General features: G+C 45.8%; 1 protein-coding gene across 3 annotated transcripts in view; it reads left to right on the top strand.

The window, feature by feature from the left end:
* The window catches only part of FMO1 (flavin containing dimethylaniline monoxygenase 1), a 46183-nt gene that overhangs the window by 19128 nt on the left and 7937 nt on the right, over window positions 1-19118 (top strand). For 2 of the 3 annotated variants that reach the window (XM_061585167.1, XM_061585159.1), the window contains exons 4-7: window positions 274-436; window positions 14257-14399; window positions 16464-16663; window positions 17853-18208. In XM_061585167.1, the coding sequence (XP_061441151.1) occupies window positions 274-436; window positions 14257-14399; window positions 16464-16663; window positions 17853-18208 (862 nt within the window). Of the gene's footprint in view, window positions 1-273; window positions 437-13064; window positions 13211-14256; window positions 14400-16463; window positions 16664-17852; window positions 18209-19118 lie in introns of those variants that run through there. The other variant, XM_061585177.1, reaches the window with a different exon arrangement.

The raw sequence follows: 19118 nt of genomic DNA, 5'->3' as shown, positions 1-19118 counted from the left end.
CATGTAGAATGTTTATATGAAGGGACCTTAAGTTTATTGCACCTCAAAACCAAGGCATTTGCATTTCAGACAGAAATTGCCAGAGTATACAATGAGCCTGACTTGAAGACTCCACCCTTTCACCCTGTGAATCAGAGAAACACGTTTGTTTTTAGTTTGGAAAAGTGCCTGTGAACCTTAGTAAAGCCAGATTGTTAAACCCAGTTCCTTGTTTCAAGTCTACTTGATTCTGGATTCATAACCATAATTGGTTTTTTTCTGGAAATGTTTCAGACTACAGTGATCAGCATAAAGAAGCGCCATGATTTCTCTGCCACTGGCCAATGGGAAGTTGTCACGGAGACCAATGGGAAGCAGAAGTCCACCATCTTTGATGCTGTCATGGTTTGCATTGGTTATCTTACTGACCCTTCATTGCCACTCAGCTCTTTCCCTGGTACAGCTGATCTTGAGTTTCCTTTTGTTTATGTTTACTTCATAAAGCTCTTACGTGTGTTTGGCCAGAAAAGCAGCATCTGCAAAGCACGTGTCTTTTCCTTGTATTTCCTCCTAGCATCCAAGGATGTATTTGTGTCCCTAAAAGAGATCTTTTGAAGTATGAATTATTTATAGGCAAAGCGATAGATGTGTTTCTGTCAGGACAACAGTTCAAAGTTATTGACAAATTGCATCTATGACATAGTGTGACTGTGTGCAAGATGTCTCATTTTTGGATCATCACCTATATATATATTTTAAAAAGAATCCCTGGATGTAGAAAACTAGCATGTTTCTACCATGTTAGTGTGTGAGGGGACTTTTTTTTTAATGCCAGGGAAAGCATTCAGTCATGAAATCCCCTCACTTGAAGTGGTACATCTGGGAACAGTTTATCACATGCTGTCAGGCCCAGGATGTGACTCAGGAACCAGACCAACGGCTGTAGTTAATTCGTGTTTTATTAGGGTAATGTCCAAACAAAGACTGCGTTTTCTCATGAAGCAATACAGGGATACAGGTCCTGCAGCATTGGGAGAAAGTTGACAGAGCAAGGGACTTCTTCCCGCCTGTTCTTTAAGAAGGGGCCAAACGGGCACGCAATCTTTCGCTCCTCCTTAACTGCCCCTCAGGTACTGCCCGCCTTCCCCCCCTTCTCTCCTGTCTTTTCAGCTGTCTGCGTGTGCGCGGTGAGGGGGGAAGCATCACCCCCTCCTCTTCTGAAGTTTCCGATTCCAGGATGGGGGATAGGGGAGGGGCTGATGGTAAACTGCCTCCCCGCTTTTCGGCTGTGAGCAGCCCTCCCTCTTCCCCCTCTTGCTCTGAGCCTGAAAGAGGGGGAGGCGTGAGAATGTCCAGGGAGGGCTCAGGCTCCCCATTGCTAAGCGACCTTATCACTGGCAGTTCCTCTGTTTCGTCTTAGCTCCAAAGGGGGGAAGTTCCTCCCCCTTCCCTCTGCCATCCATCCGAATACTCTTCTCCCAACTCTCCGGGATCCAGCTCCCCGGGATTGGGACCCCAGCTCTGCCTTCCGACACCATCCCCCCTCCCAGGCTGTGCCCCCCTCCCCTTGTCTGGCTTGGGACGGTGGGGAAAACGTTGATGGAAAAGTTTTACCAATTCTGGAGCATGCACATCAGCTGCATCTTCCCATGATCTGTCAGCCACCCCATAGCCTTTCCAGTGAATCAAGTACTGCAGCTTGTGGCGTCTGATCCTGGAATCTAAGATCTCCTCAACTTCAAACTCAAGCTGCTCATTTACCAGGAGTGGAGCTCCGGGAGGTTCCTCCGGCCGTAACTCACTGGGAGGGGCGGCTTTCGTTAAGAGGGATCGATGGAACACAGGATGTATTTTAAACGTGTCAGGCAGCTTCAGTCGGTACGCCACGGGATTGATTTGAGTTTCTATTTCGAAAGGACCCACCCTCTTGTCTTGTAATTTTCTACATTTGCCCGGCATCTGGAGGAAGCGGGTGGACAGCCATACCTGGTCTCCCGGTTGAAGGGAGGGGGGCTCCTTCCTGTGCAGGTCAGCAACTCGCTTGTACTCCGTTTTGGCTTCGTTTAACTGCTGTTTCAGTGTCTGTTGCGCCGCTTGCAATTCCTTAAGGAAGTTCTCAGCTGCCGGTACCAGCATTCCTTCTGAGCTGCTTGGAAAGACTTTAGGATGGAATCCATAATTCGCGAAGAACGGAGTTTCTTGAGTGCTGGAGTGCAGAGAATTGTTGTAGGCGAACTCTGCAAAATGCAAATATGATACCCAGTCAGTCTGTTGATAGGGCACATAACTTCGTAAATATCTTTCCAAAACGGCGTTCAAGCATTCCGTCTGCCCATCTGTCTGGGGGTGATGGGCGGAGGAGAGTTTTAATTCCGTCTGCAACTGTTTCCACACTGCTCTCCAAAATTTGGCTGTGAACTGAGTTCCTCGGTCTGAGACTACACTGTTTGGCAATCCATGCAGCCGGTAGACTTCTTTTATGAATAACTTGGCCGTTTCTTTAGCCTCTAAGGCCCCTGCACAAGGAAGAAAGTGTGCCATTTTGGTAAGTAGATCCACCACTACTAAGATGGCTGTCATTCCTTGGGACTTGGGTAGATCAGTTATAAAATCCATGGAGAGATCCTTCCAGGGTTCGTGTGGGACAGGCAATGGTTGTAACAGTCCTGCTGGTGTCCCTGTTTGTGTTTTTGTCCGCAGACAGACAGAGCAGGACTTTACATAACTCTCAATATCCCGACGCATTTTAGGCCACCAGAAGTCCTTGGCCACGTTCTGAATGGTCTTGTAAATCCCAAAGTGTCCCGCTATGATGGAATCATGACACTGGCGTAGGATTCTGAGCCTTAATTCTCCTTCTGGCACATATCTGGCGGTTTTGAACCATAACAGTCCATTTCTCCAGTGAAAGGTTACTTCTGAGTCTTGACCTTGTCCCATCTCCTGCTGATATTTTAGCATGTCTGCATCTTCTTGTTGTGCCTTTTTGAGTTCCTCTTCCCATGAAGGCTGGCATACTCCCAACGTTAATTTCTCTGGCGGGATTACGTACTGAGCCTGGTCCTCGGATTCACTTTCTTTGTATTGTGGCTGTCTGGATAAGGCATCCGCTCTCTGGTTTTTGGCTTGGGCATGGTAAGTAATCTGGAAGTTAAACCTAGTGAAGAACTGGGACCATCTTATCTGTCTCTGGTTCAGCTTTCTGGCTGTTTGGAGGCTTTCAAGATTCTTGTGGTCGGAGCGCACTTCAATTTGATGAGAGGCCCCCTCTAGGTATTGTCTCCAGTTTTCAAAAGAGTCCTTGATGGCCAGCAGCTCCTTCTCCCAAACTGTGTAGTTCTTCTCTGCAGGCTTTAACTTCCGAGAGAAGTACGCACAGGGGTGCAGCTCCTTCCCTTCTTGGTCTAATTGTAGCAGGACCCCCCCAATGGCAAAATCTGAAGCATCTGCTTCCACTACGAAAGGGCGGTTCGGATCAGCAAAGCGCAGAATGGGCTCAGTAGCAAACCTTCTCTTCAGCTCCTCAAAGGCCTCGGTGGCGTTCTCTGTCCATTGAAACTTCTTCTTCCCCCTTAAACAGTCAGTCAGAGGAGCTGTTAATTTGGAAAACCCTGGAATGAACTTTCTGTAATAATTGGCAAACCCCAAAAACCGTTGTACATCCTTTTTGGTGACAGGTTGGCCCCAGTCCAATATGCAGCTTACTTTCCCTGGGTCCATCTCCACGCCTTCCGCTGAGATTCGAAATCCAAGGAAGTCTAGAGACTTGAGGTCAAATCCACATTTCTCTAATTTAGCATACAGGTGATTTTCTCTCAGTCTCTTCAACACCGTCTTCACATGCTGGTCGTGGTCTTCCTGGTTCTTTGAGAACACCAGGATATCATCTAAGTAACAGATTACATACGTGTCCAACAAGTCTCTAAACACGTCGTTCATGAATTTTTGAAAAATTCCTGGACTTCCACAAAGCCCGAACGGCATGACCAGGTATTCATACTGTCCGTAAGCGGTCAAGAATCCTGTTTTCCATTCATCTCCCTCCTTCATTCTGATCAGATTGTACGCTCCTCTCAAATCCAACTTCGTGAAGATTTTTGCAGAGCGCAGTCGGTCCAGCAACTCTGAGATCAGGGGCAGCGGGTAGCTGTTGGGGATGGTGATCTGGTTCAATGCGCGATAGTCGTTACAGGGTCTGAGTTCCCCCCCTTCTTTTTCACAAACAATAGTGGCGCTCCAGCAGGGGATTGTGAGGGGCGTATGAATCCTCGCCTCAGGTTTTTATCCAGGAATTCCTTCAGGGCCTCCCTCTCATTCTCTGTGAGAGAGTAGATTCTCCCTGATGGGATGCTGGCTCCTGGCACTAGATCAATCGCACAGTCGTAAGGGCGGTGGGGGGGTAAAGTCTCTGCCTCTTTTTCATCAAACACATCTTTGAATTCTTCATACTTTGGCGGCAGGGTCACTTGCTCGATCTCTTGCACTGCCCCCGCTAAGGTGTTCTTGATTCCTTCAGGTTGACAGTTCTCCTGGCAATACTGTGAGGTGAACCACACCACCGCCTCCTTCCAACTTATTGTGGGTTCATGCTTTGCTAGCCAGGGCATTCCCAGAATCACCTCAAAGTTCGAGAGATCTGACACGTATAGCGAAATGAACTCTTCGTGCCCAGGGATTTGAAGTTTCACTTCCTCCGTGGCTTGTGTCACCCCTCCTGACTTCAGGGGTCTCCCATCGATAGTCTCCACAGCTAGGGGAGCGTCCAGTTTCCACCGGAAAATTCCATGACGCTTGACTAACTTTGCATCAATAAAATTTGTGGAGGCTCCACTGTCAATTAAGGCAGTGGAATTAAACACCACTCCTCTGGAAGTTGTAATCCGAATAGGCAAGACCAACACCCCCTTTGAGGGAGGTTGGATCGTTGGGGGGCCTTTATACAATGCTGCCCCCAGTCCACCGGCCTGCAAGTGGACTGGGTGTTCTAGTTTCCCGACAGCTCAGCTTTCCCCCCTTTCAGTCCACAGTCTCTGGCCATGTGGCCCGGCTTTGAACAATAAAAGCATAAACGTTCTCGACGTCGTCTTTCCTTTTCTTCTTCTGACAATCTTGGCCTAGCCCCTCCCTGTCCCTCAGTTGCATTACCTGCCATCCCTGCAGAGGGAAGGGTCTTGCTGCGGGATGCCGAGGCTGAGTATCTCGGGACCTCCTGCTTCCTTTCCAGGCGCCTTCCTTCCATCCGGTGATCTATCTGTAGGCATAGCCGGAGGAGCCCTGGTAGGTCAGCGGGGGGGGAGGTCCTGGCCAACTCATCCAGGATTTCAGCATTTAATCCACTCCGGTACATAAACATCAGGGCGGCATCATTGTAACCAGTTTCCTGGGACAGAATTTTAAAAGCGTTAGTGTACTCGGAAACAGTCCCTTTAGCTTGCTTCAGAGCGCCTAGTTGCCGCGCTACTGTTTCAGCTCTTTGCGGGTCTTGGAACATCTTGGTCATCTCCTGTATAAATCCTCTGTACCTTCTTAAGACAGTATCCTTTCTCACGAGATACGGAGTCACCCATTTTGCAGCTTCTCCCTCCAGGAGGCTAATCACGAAGGCCACTTTAGCCCCATCGTCTGGAAATTCCGTGTGCCTGACATCCAGATATAACTCACATTGAGCCACGAAAGTTGCCAACTGATCACTTTGTCCCGCATATTTTGGGGGCAATCCAATGGGAACCTTTACTACGGCAGCTGGAGGGGCTGTTCGCATCTGGTCTATCGTGGCCTTCAAGGTTTGATTATCCGTCTTCAGCGCCTTGACTGCTGCTAGCAGGGCTTGAACATCCGTCTGCAAATCAGCTACCTTATTCCTCAAGAGTTTCACTTCTTCCGTCTCAGAAGTGGGGTTCGTCCCCCCCGCTGCTCCCTTTGACATCTTGTCCCAGTCAAGTGAAGAGAGCGTTGAGGGTGATTTAGGTGGCTCTGTCAAGCTGTCAGGCCCAGGATGTGACTCAGGAACCAGACCAACGGCTGTAGTTAATTCGTGTTTTATTAGGGTAATGTTCAAACAAAGACTGCGTTTTCTCATGAAGCAATACAGGGATACAGGTCCTGCAGCATTGGGAGAAAGTTGACAGAGCAAGGGACTTCTTCCCGCCTGTTCTTTAAGAAGGGGCCAAACGGGCACGCAATCTTTCGCTCCTCCTTAACTGCCCCTCAGGTACTGCCCGCCTTTCCCCCCTTCTCTCCTGTCTTTTCAGCTGTCTGCGTGTGCGCGGTGAGGGGGGAAGCATCACCCCCTCCTCTTCTGAAGTTTCCGATTCCAGGATGGGGGATAGGGGAGGGGCTGATGGTAAACTGCCTCCCCGCTTTTCGGCTGTGAGCAGCCCTCCCTCTTCCCCCTCTTGCTCTGAGCCTGAAAGAGGGGGAGGCGTGAGAATGTCCAGGGAGGGCTCAGGCTCCCCATTGCTAAGCGACCTTATCACTGGCAGTTCCTCTGTTTCGTCTTCGCTCCAAAGGGGGGAAGTTCCTCCCCCTTCCCTCTGCCATCCATCCGAATACCCTTCTCCCAACTCTCGGGGATCCAGCTCCCCGGGATTGGGACCCCAGCTCTGCCTTCCGACACATGCTTTGCTATTTGTATAGATTACCTCGATTCTGGAGCATCTGGAAATGATATGGCGAGGGAGGAATGTAATGTGGAGTGAGCAGGCTTGTGTTTGAGGACATTTCTCCTGTTGGTTTCAGTTGCCGAATTTGCTTCATGATCAGGTTTTGACTGATCACCTTATTTGGGGATCCATATGGACAAGCTGGGAACTACCTCTCTTTTTTATTCTTTGTTGCTTTACTCAGTAGTATAGCCCAGTGGGGTACCTGGAGTGATTAGGTTAGGGGGCATCCCTGCTTAGTGCCCCTCATCAGGTTTATAAGGGAGAATCAAAACTGTTAACTCATATAGTAGCCTGAGACCAAGAGTACAGCCGCTTGATAACATTAAGAAACTGAGAACCAACATTGAATTTAACAACTTCAATATAAAGAGCCATTCAAGGCAATCAAAAGCCTTGAAGGCATTGAGAGAAAACAGGGCAAGGGGCTCATGGTTTTGGAACCATGATGGACCACATTAATAACACCTCTAAGTGTATCAGGGAGTTGCCATTTGGGCATGAACCTGTTCGATTACCTTTAATATAAGTGGAAATAAACGCATTCAATCTCTGAGCCAAAATCAAGGTCAGCAGCTTGGCATCCTGATTAAGCAGGGTTATATGGGCTGGTACGATCCCAGCGACTGTGGATCTTTGTTGGGTTTCAGTATGATAACTAACCTGGCTTCTCTCTAGGTCTCTGGGATCACCCCCGCATGACATCATTGAGTAGCGCTTGCAAGTGAGGGATAAGAACCTCACCAAAGGTTATGTAAAATTTGGTTCCAAAACCATCAAGGCTTAAACATTTAATAGCTGCTTCTAGTTCCTCTGAAAGGATGGAGCTGTTTAAATAGTCCCTGTGAGCCAGGCGCAGTGGAGGAATATGTAAATCAGCCAAAAAAATGTTGAGAGCAGATTTCTCTGGTGAGTGACAAGTAGAGGGCTGAATAAGAGTTAGCAAAGGCAGAGCTGATTTCCACTGTGGTTTGACACTTCTTGCCCTTTGGGCTAAATACACAGGAAACCATATTTCTAAGCTTCTTTTTTCACATAGTGTTAGCAAGGAACTTAGATTCCCCCCCCTCAAACTCAAAGTAGTGTTGCCTTGTGAATATTAAGGATTTATCTAATCGGTTCCATAAGCTTCCAATTCAGTACATTTGGCCACCAATTTTACAATAAGCCTTAGAGCTCCCAGTGCATTTACAGCATTTTTCTAATTTAGAGATCTCTCTGATTAAGAAGACTCTGCCTCCCTCAGCCTTGTCAAGGTTGAGGCCTCTTTGATGTATAACCCTCTCATCATGGATTTCATGGCATCCCACTCTGTCACCTGGAGCATCTGAGGTGAAACGTTTAGTTTGAAGTATTCAGCCAAGGATGATTTAAGCTTGTCTACCAGACTCACCAGTGCAAAAGGATAGGGTTAAGCAAGGGGAAGGCTGGTGCATAATTGGAAACTAGAATCATGTCAACAGCAGCATCCGCAGTTGCTTATACTAAGGTCATGCAGATAAGGAACATATCTATACAGGAGTAAACTTCGCGCCTATTTGTGAGGAAAGTGAGTTTGTGCTCCAGGGGGTAGGACTCCCTGCATATGTCAATAAGATTAAAATTTCTGAGAATCTGGGAGAGCCCTGTGTTATAAATGGGAAGGGAACATTCACCCCACTCTTACCATTACCATCAACCACCTGAGCAGATAACTCTTTAAAAGACCGCTTGAGAGCTCAAGAGCATTTTGCCAATCTGTAGTGAAATCTAGGAGCAATCAGAGGGGGAGCTCCGGTGGAGTGTTTGGTGGTTTCCCCACCTTCATTTTGCTAGCTGCTATATTGAGCCTGTCAGTTTTACTTTTCTCAGAGCTGCCAAAATTCCTAGACCTCTCTAAGGATGAGATAGAGACTCCGGGACTTTGTTCTCTCACTATTTGCAATCTCCTCCTCCCAACCGGTGTTACTTACAGAAAGTATGAAATTGAACATCTAGCCTTTTCAAAGCTTAAGCAGGGTATGTTGTCAAGAGCACAAGCTATGCCTTCATCTGGATTGCAGGCTAGCCTTGCTTCTGCAATCCCAATCTTTACCTGATAGTGATGTGATCAGTTCCATCTCAATTCCGTCTTTCCAATATTCAGCCACCCACACTTGCCCTGAAGTGAAGATTTAATCTAGTTTGTGTCCTGTCCATTGAAAACTTGAGACAGCCCCATGATGTCCTGAGCAGACCAGACAAAGCAGCTTGGGCAACAGGGTGGCCCTTAAACCAACAGCATCCCAAAGACCCAACCACAGCCCCTTGAGGTATAGGCCCTCAAGTCCCACTCCAAAGCAAAGGGATTTTCTGACAAGCTGAATGGATGTCTTATGGACCACAGTGACTCCCCCATCCCAGCCTCCTAGCCTTGGTTGGTGCTGCACTGTGTACCATGGGGGGGCAGAGCTGAGTCAAATCTACCTCCCAATTCACCCACCCCTCACTTACACAAGCCAGGTCAGTTCCCCATCTATAATCAAACCACAAATAAGCATGGTCTTATTATGCGCTGACCTAGCATTGAACAACTGCACCACCAGGTTAGGGCTTAGTGGCCAAGTCACCAGTTCTACACCAGGTAGAACCAGTACAGGGGATAGCCTAAAGCAGTTGTCCCCTTCTCCTTTGCTGATTTTTCCAATTGCTATCCTTGACCATACCATACCTTCCCCTCCCAGAGATAAATTGTAGCAGATGCTGATATCCCCCGCCCCATCTCCACTATGCTTCCTCCAACACATTCCATCACACTCATTCTCATTTCCATATGGAACTGACCAGTGGTCCCCTGGTTAACCACATTTTGCCTTTATTCCACCTCTAGTTTATGGCAAGGTACACTGTAGGCAATGAATATTAGTCTGTGGCAAGGATCAGGTGTCAGGAGTTGTGGGGCAATATGGTGCAGTTCTGTAACTTTAGAATCTAGAGTTAATGGCCATACAGCAGTGCCCCCTTTAGATGGCAATATGTATTACCTCACTTACTTTGAATGTGTTGGGCCAGCCTTGCTGTAGTTTGGGGGCCCTCCTGCTCTTTCTGCTGAATGGGGCCCTGGGCACCTTCCCCAAAGTCCTGCCCTAATGGCACCACTGGGAGAGGATGATAACAGCAGGTCTGTTCTAGCGATGTGGTTTTAGGGAGCATTTCATGTGACTCTCAAACAGTCACATGACAGAGAAAGATAGTCTTTCTCTGTAATTATTTGTTTCTTATATTAATCACAGAATATGCTATCCATCTTTGCTGCATTCTGCAAGAAGCATTTTATGAATTTATTTGTTTGTTTAGTATTTGATGTATATCCCACCCAGGAGCCCAGGGCAGCAAACAAAAGCACTAAAAACACTTTGAAAAAGGTAAAGGTGTCCCCGCACTTATAGTGCGAGTCGTTTCCGGCTCTTAGAGTGACGTCTTGCGACGTTTACTAGGCAGACCATATATATGGGGTGGGATTGCCAGTTTCGTCCCCGGCCTTTCTTTACCCCCCAGCATATGCCGGGTACTCATTTTACCGACCACGGATGGATGGAAGGCCGAGTGGACCTCGACCCCTTTTACTGGAGATTCGACTTCCTCCTTCCGTTGGAATCGAACTCCGGCCGTGAGCAGAGCGTTACCGCCGCTTAAAACAGACTTTAAAATGAATTAAAACAGAACATATTTAAAAACATTTCTTTCAAAAAAACGCTTCCATCTAAAAAAGGTTAAAAACATACATACATACATATGAACGTAATTGTGATTAACCAAACAGAGGTTTTTATTGTATTAACAAAACGTTTCAGCTTCCACCTTCATCAGCTGCCAACATATAAATGCTGTTACCAAGGTGGCAGTTATAGAGCTTTGACGATGGAATGCTCAGAGAGGCTTCATTTGCAGTGGTGGTACTGTCCTCCAGGTTCAGGCCATGTGGTGCCAATGTGTCCAGAGAGTATATTCACTAATAGGCAGAAAACCTTGCGGTTTAAGAATGTACCTATAGCCTACAGATATTTCTACCAAACTTTAAAAGGCAGGGAAATTGGGCAGCTATAGTGAATGCACCAGGGGAGCAGGAGACCTGAACTCCTCTCTGAGATATTGTACTGCCCTACAAATTGGTCAAAATGCAAACAAAATTTGGGTTGGTCAGAGGCACATGTTACCAGATTCTTCCAAGCTACACAGGAAGTGGATTGTGAAAGACCAACCCAAAGAGGGGAGGACTGGGAGGGGAGCAGGCAGGAGGGGGAGGGGTGAAGGACAGATTTGATCATTTGCATGTTTATTGAATTCAGTGCGATTTACTCCCGTGCAATCATGCCTAAGATAGGTAAAACTGACCATGGGAAGGGGAGGGGGAGGGGGAGGAGGGCTGGAGTAGGCAGGGGAGGAGGAAGAAGGAAGAGGGGAGGGGAGAAGGAAGGTAGAGGAGAGGGGAAGGAGGGAAAAAAGCAGGTCTGATCATTTGCATGCTTATTGAGTTCAATGGGATTTACTCCTATGCAATCATGGTTAGGATAGGAAAAAGTGACCATGTGGGGGGAGGAGGGGGAGGGGACCATATTGGAGGGGGCAAAGGAAGGGAGAGGGGAGGTTTGATCATTTGCATGCTTACAGAGTCCAACGGTATTTACTTCCGTGCAATCATGCTTAAGATAGGTAAAACTTACCATGGGGAGGAGGAAGGGGAGGGGGAGGAGGGGGAAGGGGAAGGGGAAGGAGGGAATTGGAAGGGGTTGAGGATGGGGAGGGAGGGGCAAAGGAAGGGGGAGGGAAGAGGCAAGAGGGAGGGAATAGGAGGGAGGAGAAGGCAGGGTGGGTTTGATTGTTTGCATACTTTTTGAGTTCAATGGGATTTATTTCTGTGCAGTCATGTTGGAAAATGGAAATGGACTGCCTTCAAGTCAATCCTGGCTTACGTTGACCCTGTGAATAGGGTTTTCATGGTAAACGGTATTCGGAGGTGGTTTTACTATTGCCTTCCTCTGAGGCTGAGAGGCAGGCCCAAGGTCACCCAGTGAGCTTCATGGCTGTGTGGGGATTCGAACCCTGGTCTCCCAGGTCATAGTCCAACACTGACCCAAGGGAGGAGATTGGGTGGGTGGGCACTGGGCAAAGGGGAAGCCCCTTTCCTTTATTTATTTATTTATTTATTATCAGATTTATATCCCGCCCTTCCTCCCAGTAGTAGTACTATTAAGTACTATAAACAAATATCTATCAGCCTTAAATGTAGATTGACACTGGTTTTATGCCTTCTATATGAAATTTTACCTTTGTAGTCCCTTTAGTACCAATCCCTATATATATGTATATATATGTGTGTGTGTATATATTGTATTTTATGTATTTTAATTAATTTTAATCTTTTTGTGAGAAACACAAAACCAAGAGACTGAACAACTCTGGACTACACTTCAGGGTTGTCATACACACTCCATCTCAGCCCCCCCCCATATCTGTACAGCCACACTAGGCTACTTTGCAGGGCTGATGTAACCTATGCATTCTCAAGCACTATATCCACCCCTCCAAAATAAAGTTTCAGATAGACTATGCTTATAACTGTAGGTTCTACATTTTTTTAAGTTCAGAGAACACTACTATATAATCTAGTTCAAATAGTTTTGCGTTGTCTCATCATCACTTTATATTTAAGTATACCCATATATAAATTCCTGCAGACCGATTAACCAGATTAACCAAATTCATACAACAAGGGCAGTTGAGGAAGTAACTAATTCTAGGAGGAAAGCATTCCTCCAGACCCCTGGGCATGTGGTACAGCTGTGAGCTGTGGTTTTCCCAGCAAAGAGTGGGGAAGAATCACTCCCTTCTTGCACAACTCCCTCTCAGCCCCCCCCCCATATTTGTACAGCCACACTAGGCTAATTTGCAGGGCTGATGTAACCTATGCATTCTCAAGCACTATATCCACCCCTCCCCACTGCTGCACTATGAATATACTAATGATTGATTGTGTGTGTGTGTCTGAGTGAGTGAGTGAGAGAGAGAGAGAAAGAGAGAGAGAGAGATTTAACAACCAAGAGCTAAATTCAGGATTAAAGTGGTACAAACAAAGAGTCTCGTACAATCTCAAAATAACTCATTTATAAACCCATTTAAGGATAGGGGGTGGGGGTGGCAGGGCAACTGAGCCAGCGGAAAGAGCAGGCTGTGGGAGACAGCAGGGGTGGGAACACACACACACACACATCACCGTCACTCACCTCCATTCTGCTGCTGCCTTCTCCGTCATCCTTGCCCTCTGGCTTTCTCCCACCACTGTCCATTTCTCTCTCTCTCTCTCTCTCTCTCTCTCTCTCTCTCTCTCTCTCTCTCTCCTGACTGTCTGGGTCTCCATTTCCTCCTTCGTGCTTCCTCACACAGAGCACGAGGGAGCTGAGCAGAAGGCCAGTGTGAGTCACATGTCTGTTGCCCACCAATCACAGGAGCAGAAGACTTCCCCTGCTTCCTCCAAGTAACTGGAAGGGAAGGGGGAGTGAAACGAAAGAACTCCTGGTTTCTACTGCGCCTGCGTGACGTTATCACCCACGGTAATGCATTTTTTTATCTATTAATTAAAAACAAACCATGCCGGTTTTTTTACTTTAAACCTACTGAAAATGAAGCTCTGTGTTTGGGGCAAGCTCAGGGATTTGATTAGAGATACCTTACAGTCATCTCTGAGTTTTAATGAACGACAACAGATTATGAGAACTTCTCAAGAGAAAAGTCCAAACGGCTTCTTGTTTTTCTCTCTCCTGTTTTTCACTTTAATCTGTGGATTCTCCGTGTTGTGTATCACCAAGAAAACTTTCAGAGTTGTAGAGCAAGCGATTCTGAATCCAACAGTATAAGACTTGTTTTTGTTTTGAATTGGGACTATAAGAAAGCACCAGAAAGGTGTGTGTGTGGGTATTTTCATTTAACATGGTAGAACGTGAAAAATCCCTACTGACTATATAGTATACAGCCACTCTCATGGCTGTATAATCCAAAAGTTCTCCCTTTTAGTCAATGCTGCTGGATCTGTTGGCATCTCTATCGCTGTTATAGAAAAGTCCAACAGGCTGTGACCCTCAATATTGAAATGTTTTCCAACTGGTTGCTCCACTTTTTTTTGTTAAGATTGCCAACTTGTGGTTTCTGAAGCTTGTGCGTACGCCCCTCTGAGCATTCCATCCATATATGAATTACGTTCATATATTTTTAGGTGATTAACGGAATCCTTAGACACAGACTGGGATAAATTCTCAACTTAAAAGGCTTGTTGAAAGAGGAAGGTCTTCAATAAGCACTGAAAAGATAACAGATTTATTAGATGGTATTAAGCAAGCCACTTAGCCTCAGACCCCACCTGCAATATGGGGATAATGATACCAGCCTACTTTACAGGGCTCTTGTAGGGATAACTGAATAATGTATATTAAGCACTTTGTACATTGGAAATGTACTATATAAATCCTAAAGCTGCAGTCATACTTGAGAGTAAATCCTACTCACTGCATCCAGTGGGACTTACTACTTCTGAACAAACATGCACAGGACTGAGGTATAGCTGTATTAAATATTCTTGGGTTACGTCCTCATTTCCACACAGGTATAGAGACGTTTAATGGGCAGTACTTTCACAGTCGGGACTACAAGACCCCTGATGTCTTCAGGGGTAAAAGAGTGCTGGTGATTGGCATGGGGAATTCTGGAGTTGATATTGCGGTGGAAGCCACTCACACAGCCAGAAAGGTAAGATATTTCTCAGACCAGCTTGAAGTTTTGGAAGTGGACTATGCAATACTTTCCCCTTTGTTTGGGCACAGAGGAGCAGAGTGTCTGTTTTCTTATCAGTGGTGTTCTCTTGTGAGGAACCCAGATGGGAAATCAAAATGCAAACATTAATGTGCAATTAAAACACAATAAATTGCTACTCTGAACTGTAATTAGTAAGGTATGTTGCTCATTACAACTGTATTGAGTCACAACATTAACAAATCCAACCCAAACCCCTGGAGTATGGGAGAAGGTTCACAAGAGAGTGGTTTTGCCATTGCCACAATGCATAAGGCACTGTGTACAAGGAAGGCTCTTTAGAAGGCAACACTTTCTGTTTAAAAAATAAGAGCTTGTTTTAGGAATACAAAATTTCTTATTAAAAATATTTGCTGGCAGGTGGTGCCCCTCCAAAATGGTCCACTTGCTTGTCTACCCAGCTCTGCCTACCCAAAATTCCTCATTTAAGTCACCCTGTGGGAAATCTCCTTTAGCAATTTGACTGTGAGCATGGCAGGAATTTATTATCCCTTTTAAGGTGTTCTTTCTAAGTAGGTAAGAGCTTCTGAACAATAAATTGCTGTTGTTATTCAACTTACACATTTCTGATGCTAACAGTTTCTAGACACTAAAAACTCAGACAATTAAGCTTGGCAACAGGGTTATAGAAGCTGGGTTTTTGGTATGAGGTTTCAACCAGTGCTTTCCTTATCTAGAAATGTGGCGGCCCCACCTAGTGGGAAAGGTTGGCTACGGCAATGTAAATATTACTACATTTCCATGCAAGAGATATTAGCTCCTCCAGAGTATCTGCTCTACTTGCACAATCCGAGCTGCTTTCACAGAGCTTTCACAGAGGTTAGGTTATATTTGCTTGTTCTAATTTATTTGCACAGAGGTTGTACATTCATCCTGATTTGCTTGCTGGATGTTCATATGTCTACCTGTTAGTCATTTGGTCATCCCACTCTTTTCAATGCTATTCTCTATAATTTTCCAAACTGCAAAAGTCCGATTCTTTTTTTAAATGGGCTTGTTGCACCGAGGCAAAGAACCCTTTAATCCAGTTCAACTGTGCAAACCCAAAGTTCTAGTATGTGCTTGAATCCCTCCCACAAAATATTGATAGTCTGGAGGCACCCATTTGTTGTGCCAAAGCACCACAAATACTATGCTAAGAAATAAGTTTGCTTAGAAGCAAGCTAGCAGAGTCTTTTGGCTACTCAAGAAAGATTCTTCACTGCCCTGTTGCAAATCTTCAAATCTGATTGGGCAGAGGAAGGTAGCTGCCGCAGGTAGTTAATTTTTGGCTCTATTAAAGCGTAGAAAATCACTTGAATGTATTATTAGATCTTTATTACATGTAGTATCATCATTTGGATTTTCAACACAGGAAGACCCACCCAAGACATTTTACTATTCAGTTTCTGAGCTACAAAGTGTAATGAAGCCCATCAGTCATATACAGCCACCCGCTGCCTAAGATGTCAAATACGGGGAGGGGAGATGTCAAGCTAAATGCACTGTTAGCAGGCATTTCAGATTTTGTTTTTTAATTTAGTACTAAGCACAGGAAGGCCGTTTTCATCAGGAGCACCACACAAGGGAAAGGGAGCTTTAACCCTTCCCTCCATAGTCACAATTCAGATTAAAATCTTCCCCTTGTGCTACAGTTAGGAGGGAAGCTCTCAGAGGCACAAGTGGGAGCTTTTTCGTAAAGCTAAGAGGGGGGATTTTTATTAGGATTGTGGTTGAAAAGGGAAAGGTCAAACCTCTCTTCATGCACATTAATCACAATAAAAATCTGTCATGTACACCTATTACTACATTTGTTAAAATCCTGAAGTAGTTGCTAGCAACACATTTAGCATCATGTCTAGTTTTTAGCCTGTTGTACAGTCCTGGCCTTGGGTTGGCTTTGAAACACAAGCTTATGAACAGTGTTATCATTGCTCTTTGCTCTAAGTACCATACTTCCTTTTAAAAACAGGGTTAGGACATATCTACTCCATAAACTATATTAAGGTGTGTTTTTCCTAGGTGATGATCAGCACAGAAAGAGGTGCCTGGGTGATAAGCCGTGTTTTTGACAATGGCTATCCATGGGACATGGTGTTCCTAACTCGTTTTAGGAATATTATTCGAAATATCCTTCCTGGGTACTTCACAGGATGGCTGATTGCAAGCCACGTGAGCCAGTGGTTTAACCATGCAAACTATGGCATCATTCCAAAGGACAGGTACTTTCTCAGTGTTGAAAGGGAAAAGAAAACATAAAGATAGCAAGCAGAAATGTAATATTTATGTTATACCTCTGTAAATGATAAAAACAGTCTAAAGTATATTCCAAGACAGAATAACCAAACACATTCTCCAAGAGGCCCAACTGAAGAACCTTTAGAAGAAAGGGTACTCCCAGCTTCCATGAGAGTCGAGGCAGAGGTGGTCTAAGAAATGTTGCTGCCTTAGGCATAACGTGTAAAATCCCCTTCCCCAATTAACATGGGACACAATCCACTAGGGTGTTCTGCTTGTTGTGCAAGCCTTATTTAAATGAATGGGGGCTGCATGGCATGGAGAACTTCCCCATGGATCAGATCTGCCTGCTTTCCAATCGGCCACCCTTAAAAGTGCCCCAGATTCACCTCTGGAGGCTTCTGCCTCATGGTAGGCTCCCTTTTGCTTTTAAAACACGGGCAAGGTTCCTTCCAGGGCAAGGTTACAAGCTGTGTAGCTTGACAACGTTATTTGTACTGTTCCTAGCTATAACTGACTAGAAAACAAACATTCTACATTTCAGACTGAAAAGGAAATACAACCGCGCGCACGCATAAACACATTCAGTTTGTTGAGGATTGTTTCCTAACCTGTAATAGAAAACAGAAGTTTCACTGTGGTTACATTAACGTAACGTGAGAAATAATATTATGATGTTGGGGATAAAGTGGATACAGATACATTTTCTTCCCTCTGTCATAGTATTAGAACTCAGGATCACCCTGTGAAACTAATGGGCAATAGTTTCAGAAGAGACCAAATAAAGTATTTTTGACACATCACATATGGAACTCACTGCCACAGTGGTGATGGCTACTAGCTTAGCTTCCAAATTCATCGAGAATGAGTTTGTCAGCAGCTGTTGGCTGTGATAAGTAAATGAAACTTCCAAGTTCAGAGGCAGTGTACCTTTGAAAACCAGATGCAAGGAACTACAGAGGAGGCAACTGTTTTCACACATTGCTTATGGGCTTCCAGAGGCATTTGGCTGCAGAAGGAATTATAAGAAAATGAAAGATAAAGAAGGAAAGCGGGGGCCTACATTTCTCTCTCTTTTTTTTGTAAAACCAGCATGACAACACAGACTGAACTACTCTCCTTTGCACCCAGCTTACTTATCTGATCTTTTTTTATCGTTCCTCCTCCTTGTAGGTCTGTGATGAGAGAGCCAGTGCTAAATGATGAACTCCCTGCATGCATCATCACTGGGAAGGTCTCTGTGAGGCCTGAGGTGAAGGAGTTCAAAGAAAACTCTGTTGTGTTCGCAAATACTCCTGGTGAAGAGGAAGTGGATGTTGTTGTCTTTGCCACTGGATACAAAGCTTCTTTTCCTTTCATTGATGAGTCAGTTATCAAGGTGGAAAATAAACATGCTTCCTTGTACAAATACATCTTCCCCCCTCAGCTGGAGAAACCAACACTTGCCGTTATAGGGTTCCTCAGGCCCTTTGGGGCAGTCATGCCTGTTGTGGAAATGCAAGCACGCTGGGTCACCCGTATCTTTAATGGTAGGTAGAGTGAGATATGAGCACTCCATGGTGTCAAGAGCATATTTATTATGTGTGTAAAATGCTGGGGGACCTCAGACTGGGAACTCTGGCAGGTGGACCAGGCACCAGAGATGGGGAACCTGTGGACCTTCAGATGTCGTTGGACTCCACCTCCCATCAGGCCTAACCAGCATGGCCAGTGGTCAGGTGTGATGGGAGTTGTAGGCCAAGAAATCTGGGTGGACACCCCCTCACCCTGCCAGTAACTTGCCAGCAGAAGGACCTGCTGGGCTGCTTTCCGATGGACTTCAGTGCCACACCTGCAGGTGGCTAGAGAGCAGTTATGCAGCCGCCAGCTCAGCAGGGCTCATGACACCAAGGACGGTTGTTGTTAATGATAATGGTAGTCACTGTTGTTGTTATGTGCCTTCAAGTCGATTATGACTTATGGCAACTTACTGCCTGTACTGATTTCCTGCTTTAGACCCAGATCTGCTTAGCTTCAACAATTTTGCTTCATTGTGGATGCTCCACCTACACTCTGGCTTAGTTGGATTCCACCTTGCGATATAAAGCTTCTGGCTCTGGCTCAGCTCCTTAGGGTCTAATCCCTCAATTATAGTCTGGGCTGCTCCTGCTGCTTGAGCCGGCTTACCTAAGGGGGTGGGCTGGGCTGATATTTTTCTAGATTCTGTGATAGGGACAGATGGTCCATTTAGCTCAGTATCACCCCCTGCACTCACTGGCAGTGGCTCTCCAAGATTCCAGGCAGGGTTCTCTCCCAGTCTGTCCTGGAGATGCAGGGGATTGAACCTGGGACTTCTTTCATGCAAAGCCAATGCTCTGTTATTGAGCTATGGCCCTTCCTTATAGTTTTAAAACTTTCAAGAGTTTTGAGGAAAATAGGTTGGTTTTCCAAGCCCAAGCC

This window comes from Rhineura floridana, chromosome 1 (assembly GCF_030035675.1).
Source record: "Rhineura floridana isolate rRhiFlo1 chromosome 1, rRhiFlo1.hap2, whole genome shotgun sequence".
Taxonomy (NCBI): Eukaryota; Metazoa; Chordata; class Lepidosauria; order Squamata; family Rhineuridae; genus Rhineura; species Rhineura floridana.
The sequence above is the reverse complement of the archived record's forward strand: the minus strand, read 5'-3'. Positions and strand labels throughout refer to the sequence as shown.